This window comes from Grus americana, chromosome 14 (genome assembly GCF_028858705.1).
Source record: "Grus americana isolate bGruAme1 chromosome 14, bGruAme1.mat, whole genome shotgun sequence".
Lineage (NCBI taxonomy): Eukaryota > Metazoa > Chordata > Aves > Gruiformes > Gruidae > Grus > Grus americana.
In genome coordinates, this window is record NC_072865.1 from 8,807,232 (window position 1) to 8,819,830 (window position 12,599).

At 42.1% G+C, this 12,599-nt stretch overlaps 1 protein-coding gene across 3 annotated transcripts; it reads right to left on the reverse strand.

Moving 5' to 3' along the window:
* Window positions 1-418: 418 nt before the first annotated feature.
* LOC129212792 (T-cell immunoglobulin and mucin domain-containing protein 4-like) lies at window positions 419-12,441 on the reverse strand. 3 transcript variants are annotated; one of them, XM_054841879.1, is made up of 10 exons: window positions 12,340-12,441; window positions 9,072-9,416; window positions 7,598-7,951; window positions 6,557-6,646; window positions 4,811-4,870; window positions 3,387-3,442; window positions 2,669-2,750; window positions 2,421-2,515; window positions 2,159-2,189; window positions 419-1,072 (listed from the first exon to the last, which is right to left on the reverse strand). In XM_054841879.1, exons 1-9 carry the CDS (start codon window positions 12,386-12,388, stop codon window positions 2,166-2,168), a joined length of 1,155 nt encoding a protein of 384 aa, XP_054697854.1. In that variant the 5' UTR covers window positions 12,389-12,441; the 3' UTR covers window positions 419-1,072; window positions 2,159-2,165. The 3 variants fall into 3 exon arrangements, with proteins under 3 accessions (XP_054697854.1, XP_054697855.1, XP_054697856.1); XM_054841880.1 differs by lacking the exon at window positions 2,421-2,515; XM_054841881.1 differs by lacking the exon at window positions 2,159-2,189.
* Between the last annotated feature and the right edge of the window lie 158 nt (window positions 12,442-12,599).

Consider the following 12,599-nt stretch of genomic DNA (forward strand, 5'->3'; position numbering starts at 1 on the left):
AACTCAGCCAGACTGCACTATGCTAACCTGTGACTGCGTGCTGGGGCCCTAAATGAAGCACCCTGGGGCTGCATGGTGCAGATCTGCATTGCCAAGCAGACTCCACCACAAGAGCTGCTGGTTTTTGCAGGTCATTGCTGTGAGGACCAAAAGGCAGCTCCAAATGGCTGGGGATCCCCTATGCACATTGATGGGGAAGACAGGGATTTACAAATGAGTGGTATGGGAGTTTGTGAGGGCAGGATAGAAAAATTTTCCTGCAGGTTGGTCTTCTGGGCATTTTCGCACCTCCGGAAATGCTGCAATACTTCTTTGGAGAGCTGAGACAGCACACCAGTCATTTCAACACCTGGGGAATAACTAACTCCTGTTCAAATGCCTTAGGATGTTGCATAAAAAAATACAATTGCTAGCGGTAAATTACAAAGTTTATTAACATAGTCTCCAAGGGTCATTCAAACATGCTGAATCACAGGCAGCATTAGTACCCCTTAAGAAATCTGCACTTTTGATTTATACTTGCAGCATTCTTGTGGCTTAATTTTTCTCTTGATTATATAAAAGCAATAAGAATAGTATTTGTTGGTTTTTTTTTTTTTCTTTTTTTTTTCTTTTTTTTGGCAATTTGAAGTCAGGCAGCATTCTGTGTTATTTCTTCTCTCTTCTGTTCTTCACAGTATAAGTTGTATTCAAGGAACAGCATTAGTAAAAATGGAGAAAAACTAATTAAATTCTGTAACATGGTATTAGTAAGAAGGCAGATACCAGAAACACCTATGAATAATGCATAAAGCACCTTCTCAAAGAAACTTCTTTATGCAATGAGTTCTAAAGATGACATGGCAAAATTTGCACAAAGATTTTTAAATTTTCATAGTTGAAGCTTTGGCCTTTGCTTTACACCCATTGATATTTTGAGGGCTCATAAGCATCTCTCAATGCAGCATGAAACAGGCCCTTTTTATTTTCCATGGCATCTACAGATGATGTAGGAACTCTTCACAGGAAAAAAATGCTGTTTTCTCCTTCAGTGCCACTGAAAACTTTTTCAAGGTCTTCCGCTGGTTCAAGGCTGTAGTGAGAAGCATAGATCACTATGGATGGGGCAAAAGCACATTGCTGCTTCAGAGCATCCTTTCTTATTTATAATGTCGGCAAATTCCCATTGAAACGGAGACCGGAAGCTACTGAGTCCACTGACTTCAATGATGCAATGCCTACTTTTTACACCAGATAAGTATTTACCTTGCTAGCATTCTTCTAATGGATAGGAAAGGGCTGTTCAGACCCTGTAATGACAGCTGTAGGGTAACCACCATGGGACTCAGGAAAGAGTCCCTCCTTGGCCTCCAATCCTTACCTCCTAGATGGGGTGTGCGGTGGGGTACCATCTGCCATTGAAAAATTATTGGACCTTGGCAAAGGGATGATACTTCACTAGACTACCCTGTGGTTTGTGTAGAGAAAATCCTTTTCTCAATATGAGCCAGAAGACATGAACTTAGCGGTTACACCTGCACAGGGTCACTAATCATATTTCATATCTGCCTCAAAATGATCACCTAAATGATCACCTCAGATACTTCAGTGTGACCCAAAGGAGGGTATGAGAGGGTGCGGTGGCCCCCTGAGAGCTGCAAGATTTATCTAGTGGTGGAAAGCTTGGTCTGCTGCACTGCTGTACTGTACCCTCCATGGGGCCCATTCTTTGTGTGTTGGCATGAATTGCCACTCCATGGAGGACTGTCCATAAATCCCTGATCCCTTTCTGAGCAATCATTTTGCCCATTGACCATCATAAACATTTATCTCTTCATTTCTTTAAGATAACTCCACCAGGGTCATGCCCTGGTATTTGATCAAAGAATAAAGCAGACTTCCTTAACTTCCTTAAGCTGGGGTCACCACATAACAGTAAGCACCAGTTGCTGAAGTTCTCCAGTGCTCTGAATGTCTGTTCATCATTACATACAAGCAGTATCCAGGAACCACTGTTTGATTTTCTGGGGTGAAGTTATCTGAAGTTTACTTGTAATACAACTTTGGTAGTCAGCACCACAAGCCCATACAACACCCATTACAATCAGTGGCCAATACCTTCCTGCCTCTAAGAAAAATTATATTGCAACTTTTAATAGGAAATTACAAAATTGATTACCTTTTTATTATAAACTTCTTTGTGTGTTTACCTAGAAGCAAAATAATATTAATGTCACAGTGGCAAAAAGAAATCTATAATTCTAACGAATCCATCAAATGAGTTCAGAAGCAAAGATAGCAAGCTGCAAAATTTCTGTGGGCTAAGCATGAAAGAAAGGATCTCATTCTGATATAAGTTACACCGATATCTGTCAGAAGCAATTCCAGGAAACTACAGGACCACTTTACTATAAAGCAAGAGCCAACAAGATGAGCCAGACCTGCAACAAGTGAGTGAACAGGTTCTTTGCACAGGCTTCCTCCTGCTGCATCCCCACCAACTCATGGTCCCTGGTCTCCTCATGGTGACACAATCCTGGAGTAAGGACAGCAACCCCCATAAATTGAACCAAGTGCTGTCACAAGGGCCATGGCAGATTTACCAGAAGATTAACCAGAGATACGGAAGGACATCTGCACTAGGCCAGTATTAGTAACATTAATCAGTTATGTGCTCAGGGATACTTACGTTTCCACAGCAACAAAGACATCAATATGAAAAGAATGGGCACCACTGTGAGGCAGGCAATGAGAATGGCATAGCTGAGAAACTGGAAGGGAAAAGGGAAAAACTGAAAAGGCTTTAGAAGCATGTTTCCTTCAGACCTACTCATGCAGGAGTGGGTTGCCCGAGTGGCTAAGAGCTCTGAAATATCTGCATTGCACTGGAGTTTGCAATGCTTTTCTGAGCCTGCCTATACAAAATATGGAGAAGACACATCAGGTTGATTGTGATAAACAATATGAATTAGCTCTTAAGTATTTAATAAATCTTCTTCTGAAGTATTTGAACCTAGATTCATCCCACTTAACATGAACTTCTTAATAAAGTGTCTAAAGTAGGAGCTTAGTCACTCTCATCCTTCTCCTAATTAGAGACAGGGAAGTCTAACAACCCTCCAAAGTTGCCCTTTGCCTGGTCACACCCTGAGGATGCTACCTCTGCTTCTCTTACAGGGGTGTCAGGGAGATGAGGTTTTTCTGAAGTGTTCAAGCCAGGTGGGATGGTCACAGGCTTTGGCTCTACCCACTGGAAAGATGAATAGATAGTTCCTGAGCTTCTAAATAAAAGTTCAAGCTACTGTTTGCAAACACTGTCCCTTTAGTATGAATACATTGAAAATCACTAGCGTATCCTGCTGGCCTTCTAGCTTCTAATCACTCTTGAAACTTAGAGGAACTTTTACCTTCTCTCCGTTATCATAATGGTTCTCAACCTCACTGTCTGAATTTGTGGAAATCCCTGAAAATTAAAGAGATTGAAATTATTACTGGCACAGTCACCTGAAGGAGTGAGAGACATCGCAGTTGTCAGCACTTTAGTCAAGGAGTAATGAACTCTCAGGGTCAGACATGTGTGACTGCAGTTTTTGAAAGCTGCATTAGTACTGAAAACCACAGGAAACATCTTTACATTCAGATAACTTACCACAGATGTAAGAAAGCTCTGTGAAGATGATGCAGGTTTTTCTATCTAGGCATATTAAGAATAATTCTGTTCTAGATTTCTAAGCTTTGGAAATAGGGATCAACTAAATGAATGCTCAAGAACTCTTGCAGAACACTTCTCTGCTCTTACTCTGTGATCCTACTCTCTTACTTTTGCTAGTGAATTTAAAGTCACAAAAAGTTAACCTAGGCTTGGACCTTGGCTCATCATGACCTCATGCTACAAAGTACTGAAGTATTTAAGTATTTGGAGCATTTGATCTGTCACAGGAAGCACCCAATGTTTAGCAGCATCTTAAAAACAGGAGTCACTCAATTTAGTGAGTCAAACCCTCAGCCTATATCCTATGACAGGAAAGGTACTCTGCCTTAGGTCATGCCCCAGTGCACAGAAAGACTGTGATGAGTAGTGCTTTCATAGGTTTGACAAGTGAACAACCATGGAGCATCCATCTGAGCAAAAAGTACCAGGGATCAGATGAGTCACTTGTCGAGACATGTATATGTAACACGCTTGTGGTGCCCAAGGCTGCAGCCGAAGGAACCTTTATCTGCATGAGACACCCAGAACGTCACATGGTGATGGGGCTGATCAGATGGTCACAAATAATCCCGTTAGGAAAAAACTATGCTTTTTTTCGTTTTTGGGTTTTTTTTTTAAAACTTCTCAGACTATGTCATTCAGTGAATAACCTGATCTCTCACAAATTTCTCAGTTCTGATCAGCTTACTCTGAGAACTGAGTTGATTTGTCTCTGTGTACCAAATAACGTGTTTGCATTTTATCAAAGACATGGACAGGGCACAGGTAGCTCATATGCATGCAACTGTAGCTAGAAATTTGCACTGGAGCAGAAAAGAGATTATGGCTAATAAGCACTACAGCTAAACGAATATAGGTAATAAAACCCTAGCAAGTGCTGAAAATCCTAGGGATACATGAACATTGCATTTTGCCATAGTCCTGTTTTATGACACCTCTCCTTTCCTGAAGGAGAGAGAGGGAGAGAGAGGGAGAGAGAGGGAACAGTAGTTCAACAGAACTACCTCCAAATACACAAGTGCATATCTCACTCTGACACGCACGTCCCACAAGTCGAAATTAAACTTTCCAGCTGCAGCCAGGCTGATGTGAGCAAGTACTGCTGCTTACTCTCCGTACCTGAAGGAGCAAGGGTTCTCTTCGTGGTCCAAAGTGTCGTTGGTGCTGGCAGGGTTGTTGCTGGGGGAAAGGAGGTGAAGACAGAGGAGAAACTAAATCAGAACCTGGTCAACGGGAACCAATCGTCCCAGCTAACCCAACCTATCAGGCATGAATTTTACTTGGAGCACTCTCTCAACTGTGGGTTTCTCTGTCAGCCACTGTGCTAACATCAATACTGAGTTCAGCAACAAATTAGTCTTCCCTTACATTGCAATAAAGGTGAAGTTGGTCAATTTAGTGCATTATTTCACAGAGTAGAAGGCGACTGAGTCAAGAACTTAACTTGGTTTATGGCTCTCACTAGACAGTGCTCAATTATGCTGCAGCATTTTCACACATGATGACAGTTTGGCTCTCGGAAATAGCATGACACCAGGTTTTGCATGGGTGGGAGTGTACGTGACTCACATAAGCATGGTACATTTTCTGTTGTTACTGCTTTTGTGGTGGCTCTTTCTAGCCCACAGTCACAACTTAAGTTGCCTTCAGAATCCCAAAGGTAAGACCCTTTGAAAAGCTCTCTATTTACAATGGCAGAATATAGGCATTATCCAGAACTATATCAGAAAGATGACAAGTTGAGACAGGGGTGAGAAACCCTCACAAATGCTCAAGAAACCAGTTAAGTTTCTTCTGTGAGCCCTCTCCAGGGCCACTAAGGAACAGTTTCCTAAACTATTTGTGCTCTAAGTCTCCAGGTCTAGCAAAAGATGACCTGCAAAAATCTAAATACTGTGGTTTTAAGAATGAAGAGTTTCTTGGCACTAGTTGAAACTAAAAGGACTGTTAACAGCCAAATATGACGTGTCATCCTTGAATTTTAGCTTTCTTTTCTTTAAGTCCTCATTTGAGGGCATCTGGTGGGCAGGCTATCATACCTGAATAACCTGGGCTGCTGTTCTTTTATACTTGACTGAGACTATACTTGGCAACTCGAACACCCAGCTGGACCATGCTGTTGACCCCAGGTACAGGGACCCTGGAGGGGGATTGGTGCTTGCAGCAATGCTCCCTCCGTGAAGGGGCTGAAGCGAGGAAGGAGATGGTGGGAGAGCCGTCCCAGCCCCCGGAAGGCAATGGAATAAGTGTCTTCCACTGGTGCTGTGGTGACATCTTTCCAAGGATGTCCCGTGCAGACTTCATCTAAGTTTGTTCATTTCTCAGATATGGTATGATTTTGTATACCAGTTCCTTTTCTCTTGAAGGAATGGCTGATAGTTGTGGTAATTGCCTACTGCTTTCCATCATGACCAAGGACACATGTTGAGCACTGGAGAGCTGAGCCTGCAGCCACATCTGGCTGAATATATTCAATGAGGTTCAAAGCTCACAACATTCAGGGAGGATTTAAAATTGAAAGGTCAATGAAGTCACCATGATGACAAATCAGATATCTGAGAATTCAGCTTGGATGGTGGCAAAGACAAGTTCTTACCTTCTCTCAGACCTGAGATACCCAACAGTAGTGAGTGACTCAAAATCTACTTCCTTTGGAGCCTTAAAAACATGTTTTTCTCAGCTGTTGTTACATCCTGATTTCAAACAACTGCTGTGTAGACCCCAGATACCTCTTACTTCCAGATGCAATGAATAGCTATCAGTACATGTTGGTACACTCTTAAGAGTAGTCAATATTTTGTTTATGACAACTTCTTAATTTCTCTGAACATGCAACTTGTGACTTTGCAATGTTATCCTACTCACCTGCAGTTGGCACATCTTCAACCATGGGAGAAGTGTCAGCACTTTTAGTTCCCTCTGCAGTTAGAAGTGTACTTGGAAATTCGGTAGTCACTGAAACAAAGTAAAAAGTAATGCTCATAAAGATCACGGATTAGGCGAGTCTTCATATGGCGTTCAAAATTGCTTACACAGTTCTGCATCTGCAACTAAAAGCTGCACTTCGGTTTTCATGTCTGCAGCTCATCCTAGCCAGATAACTGATGTACTTTACTAGCATGGCCAGTGTTTAGATGTTTGAACTGTTCAGCTGTGGATGTAATTAATTGTTGCCAAGTTTAACTGAGGTGCATTGTTATGACTGGAAGACAAGAGATGATACAGAAAAGCTGTCCTCAGAGGTTCAGGTCAAAGAGATCTTCAAATGACAGAAGACCCAAAAAACCAGCCTTGTGTGCAGACATCAGTCTGTGGGAAAGAAGTCATTGATGTGAATAAAGTAGCAACCTATGAATGGCTAGGATGATAATAGGTCACTCTGATTAGCTATTAATAATAATAGCAGCCTTCATGGGATGACTATGTAAGTACCCAATTGTAAGCATTTTTTGAATTCTCACTGGCTTTATTGCTCAAGCAGAACATGCTCTAAACTAACCTTTTCAGCAGACCATTTCAATTGTCTTTCCCAAATCAAGAAAAAAATCAGTGCATAGTTGAGTGAATGTCTCTTACTCCATGCCAGGTGCAGGACTTCGCATTTATTTCTGTTGTTCTTCATGAGGTTTCTGTCACATCATTTCTCCAGGCTGTAAAAATTCCTCTGAACGTAAGCCTGACCCTATGGTATCTTGGCCATTCCCCCCAATTTAGCATCGTCCACAACGCTTGACCTGTATTTCCTTAAACCTACTGAGACATACCTATAGGCATCTCAGAGAAAACTTCCCAGATAAATACAAATATAAGTATCTGGAGAGTCTCTGTGATGCCAGAGTCAGGCTAACACAGACCATCTCTGCTACACAGAAAAAAGCAAGGATTAGTGCTGGTTATCCTTCGTACCTCCAGGAAAAGGGGCAGACTCTGCTGAGCAGAACATGTAGTCATCTTCAGTCCTCATGTCAGCTGCTTGGAAATCAGTTGAAAAATCTGGGAGGGCACTGGTTGTCACCATAGTTTCTAGAGAAGTATCATTTGCTGTCACAGCAAATATTGGGGGAGCAACAGTCTCCAGTGTAGTTACTGCTGGAGACTCAGTGGTTGCAGTTGTTGCTGGGGGGATGGTGGTTGCTGGGAGGACAGCAGTCTCTGCTGTGGTTTGATGATCAGAGGTTGCTTGGGGAGCAAAAGTTGTTTTTCTAAAATGTTTGGGGGAAATGGGAGCCTTTCTTGTGGTGGTTGTCATCACTGGAGGGCCTGCATGGGAAAAACAGCCAAGAGAAAAGCTAGATCAGAGCATTCACAACCAACCCTGAGGAAAGCCAAGCCAGAAATGAATGAAAATTATCTGCCTACTAAAATACTGTGAATTAATGTGGGAAAATTGCTATTTAAAAAGGTTATTTCATTAACAGAAAACATACTCCAGCCAGGGCAATTCCCAAACTTACAGATTTGTGGGGGTTTGGGTAGGTCTCAAACAACCCCTCCTCAACCCTCTTACAGAAATGGAAGGGCTAGAACCTTTTGTAGTGGATCCCAAAAACTTGCAAACTTTGTGATTTTGCTTTTCAATGCCCTCATAAAAATAAAATAAATAAAATAGCTCGATTTTCAGCCACAAGCTTCTTGCTAAACTTTTCAACCAGTCCTTTCTTATGAACTCTATTGCCCTCAAACTTAGGGACAGAAATGGGATGGCAGCATTTTCCCCTCACTCTCCCATTATATCCCTTACAACAGGCATACATGAGTCCTGTGTACGTCAGCACCAATTGCACCCCTGAACACCCTGTAAAACTTAGAAAAAAAAATTGTCATTCTACAGCATTGAGAGTGGGTATCATCTTTTTTGCTGTGCTTTGCAATGCTTTTCTTCTCAACTTTTAAGAGCTTTACTTTATCCTGCAGCTCAGCAAAATAATAGGAAGGGGAAAAAGTCCTTCAAGACTCCAAGACAAAATTTCTAAACACATAGGTCTCCTCATAACATGAACCAAATGAAAGTCTTTTTGGTGTTGAGGTGAAACCCAAATGAAAACTGAATTTCACTCCAAGGGTTTTTCAAATGATAAATCCCTTTTTTAATTCCATCATCTTTTAAAATGTCAAACATAGCTACACAATGAGAAATCAAATATTTCATTTGAAAGACAAAAAAAGGGTAAAAGTTACTATTTTCTGATTAAAACTGCTCAATGAATGCAATTCAAATTGGCAACTGGTTGCAGATCTCCCTTGAAAACTATGTGTTTTAGGAAAACCACTTTTTGCCAAAACAAACACACAAAAGAGCACACATACACTCAGATTTTAAACTCCTATCCAGTGAGAGGTTTCTTCCTGCTGGCTGTATCATGAAGGTCCCACAACTCACCTCTGACCACCTCCAGCCGCATGTTCTGTTTGATGTCGTTGAACCAGCCCGGGATCTCTATGCGGCAGCAATATGTACCTGCATCTTCTGCCTTCACTTTCGCAATCGTGAGAGACACATCTCCGTAGGAAATATAGCCCTGGAGATTGTATCTCTGAGATTTTCTGAATGTTACCCTGTTCCCAGTGGTGTGCAGAATTTTGTTATTGCACTTTGAATTTGGGCACGGGCCTCTGCCCCAGCACATATCGGAGATGTCCTTAAGTCGTGCCACCTGGTAGGAGCAAGGCAACTTAACAGGTTTCCCTATTACTCCTCTAACAACAGTTTCGGATGCGGTGCGTGCTGTCAAGGAAGAACAAGGAAAGATGAGTGTTGGTAGTCTCCGATGCATACCTCTACCTGTGCAATGCAGTGAGGCAGGAAAAGAAACACTCCTGCCTGCAGGCAGGCCACAGTTAGTGATCCCCCAAGCCTTCCCCTGGAGCCTGTGGCAGCTAACGGCCCAGGCCACTACGGGCAACAGCCAGGAGCTTGCAGACATTGGCTTGCTGCTGGAGGGCTCCATGCTCTGGTCTCAGCCAGCTGCTGGAGGGCTGCTCACAAAATACATCACTCAAAACATGTGGTGAGCAAAGCTGAGGTCTGTCACTGGCAGCCCGAGTGCAGACTAGACCTGTGCAAATGGAATTTGGGAACTCTGCTCCCATCCCATCTCCTCTACTAAGAGACTGTTTGCAAGTTGTTCAGAAACCTGGTGTGAAATGCATCTGGTTGTCTCAGTCCACCATCACCTCCTTCAAAAAGGAAATGCTGTCATAGTGGCCTTTCACTGACAGTCTCAATAGCAGGGTCCAAAATACTTATTCATGTGTGAAATTAGGGCCTAATTAAGATGGCAGAGCAGTGGGATCGGTCTATGGGAACCTGTTCTCAGAAAGAGCACTACTTTTTCTGCTTCTGAGCAAGCCCTGCCAACTATCCCACTTACCTTGCAGAGAACTGTGTACACAGAAGCTTTAACTGCTAGTGTTGTACTGTCAAAGAGAGCATATGCATGCTTTCCTTGTGCTCTTATTCTTAATGACCAGAGTTACTTGGTGTTTGCAGCCAATACCCAAACCCTGGTTTGAATCTTTGCTACATATTGTTCCCTCTTAACTGTCAATGCAGTTCCCAGATTGCCCTAAAAGGGATTTCTTCTTCATGAAAGGCACTATTAAAAAAAAAAAAAAGGTTCCCATAAAGGAACAAATCTTTTCTAGTTTATGTTCATCTAGTCTGTGTCGGTCCTCCTACCCTACTGTGTTTTTCTCCCATGTTATCATTTACACATGGTGGAGCAGGAACTGAGGGATATGGGGAGCATCCAGATCTGGTCCTCTGCTGCAGCAAAAGGATCATCCTGCAGATCTGGTGTCTCATGGCCAGCTTGCTTACCCCAAAGAGGACAGTTGCTGCTATTATCACCAGCTTTAGCCCTGGTTTGCCAAACATTCCTATTTTGCCAGCTGTTTGAGTGCCTTTTCTTTTTGGCATGACTCCCAGATAGCAAACAGATGCTTACAACTGTGTCCATGTCTCTTTTGTTTTGTCTTTAATGGACTATTCCCCAGGTGAGGTTTTAGTCTGTGGCAGGCTGCCTCATGACTTGTTATTGGGATGACATTTCAGCTTCATTACTGCTTATCCCGTTGGCAAGATAAGCCAACTCGTTCAGGCTTCCACAGCTCCAAATGCTGTGGAATACTCCAAAAGAGTAGAGGCAGACAAAACAACGTGCAATATGGTGTGAAGGGCAGAAGCTTTTGCAGTGAAATGAAGGTAGGATGTGCCAAAAAAATGAATTCCTGAATACAGGATAAGGCTTTGCAAGATGGCTGCTTGTTTCAGTCCTTGGAAAGGGTAGGTTCATTTGCCTTGTTACAGCAAGACAAACAGAGAAAACAGCCTCTTTCTCTGACAACAGAACAAAACAGTTCATCCAGTTGACCTTGAAAGTAACCCTAGGGGAGCAGGGGGTTAGTCACTGAGTGGGTAAATTCATATTTTCAAGTCAACCCAATAAGATGCATGTAAAACCAAGACCAGCTTGAACTGTTCCTGGAGTTAAGGTCATTGCTGCTTGAGGAGAAATGGGCTTATCTTCTGTTCTTATTTCATCCCAGTCCTGCACAGCACAAAAGCAACTTCATTAAGCAACCCTTTAACAAATGAAAATTCGCTTGTTCTTCTCTTTGAAAGAAGCAGAGCCCTGAGCTTATTTTTAAAATAAATAAATAAAAAGAAGAAGAGGGAAGACACAAGGCACCAGAGTGTCTCCAGTGCAGTTTCCCACCAGTATTGGTGCTAGAAAGTTACAGGTTTTGCAGTTTCAAATCCTCTTTTGAGCATGGATCACCTCTTGCCCCTCCATGTATTCCACCCCTGACCAAACTTTTCCACTACTTTTCAGATCAATTTAAGAACATCGCAGTTGCTGTAGATTTTATACTAAATATTTCATCCAATATTTTAGCCAATTAATATTTATTTATTCTAAGAATTTCCTGAAATGCCTAAGTGATTTAAAAGCACAACTCCTGATAGGAATTCATGCCCCACTGCAAGTGGGCGAACCCACGTTCCTGAGCCACCTCAGGCAATTTGGAAACTGTATTGCTGATGCCTAAATGCGCATGCAGAAACATCACCGATATCAACCACACTTGCAAGATCCAGTCTACTAAGTTACTCTTGGACTTCTCTCTCTTTTAGGATTCAGATTTTCAATGGCTGAACTGAACGCATGAGAGTAAAAGGAGAGGAATCTCCAGCCGTGCTTTCCTACACTCAGGTCATATAGCAGCAGACAGCCTTCAGAGTTTCAGAAAATCCTTTCTTTATCATGTATATACATTCATTATTCTGTCAATATTTCCATTACCTAGCTTAGGCTGTGTCAGCACTGTAGCATGGTGGAGAGACAGATGAAGAAGCAAAGCCAGCAGTATGCATTTAACAGTAGTAAAGAAATTATCTAATCTGGGGGGGACGGGGGAGCTAAACAAGCCTATACACCAAGGAAACCCATACATTTTTTTTAAAGTTTAAAAAAAAAAAATTCTCAATCAGTATTAAATCAGTAAGTCTAAGAAAACTTTTGAAGTTCTGTATAAAATTACAATCTTTTTCACTGTTTTATCTTTACAAAACAAGTGTTGCTGGTTTTAATTTTACAAAATTTTTGGGTTTTGAGCAAGCACAGAAAAAGCAAGTGAAGACTCACCTATAAAGATCTGTATCATAATCCAGTGAAACAGCACGAAATGGGACATTTTAGCTGATGGAGACTCCAGAGCAGTGAGTGGGAGGAGAGAAAACTAGGTCTTATATTTTCCAGAGATGCTGAGTAAGCACCACTGAAGTCTCATTTCTCCATTCCAGGTTTTATGTACCGCAACTGCTTCTTTCTTATGCTTCCAGAAGAAGCTGGTCAAAAGAGGTGATTATCTCGCTGTATTCAGCGTTGATGTGACCTCACTTTGA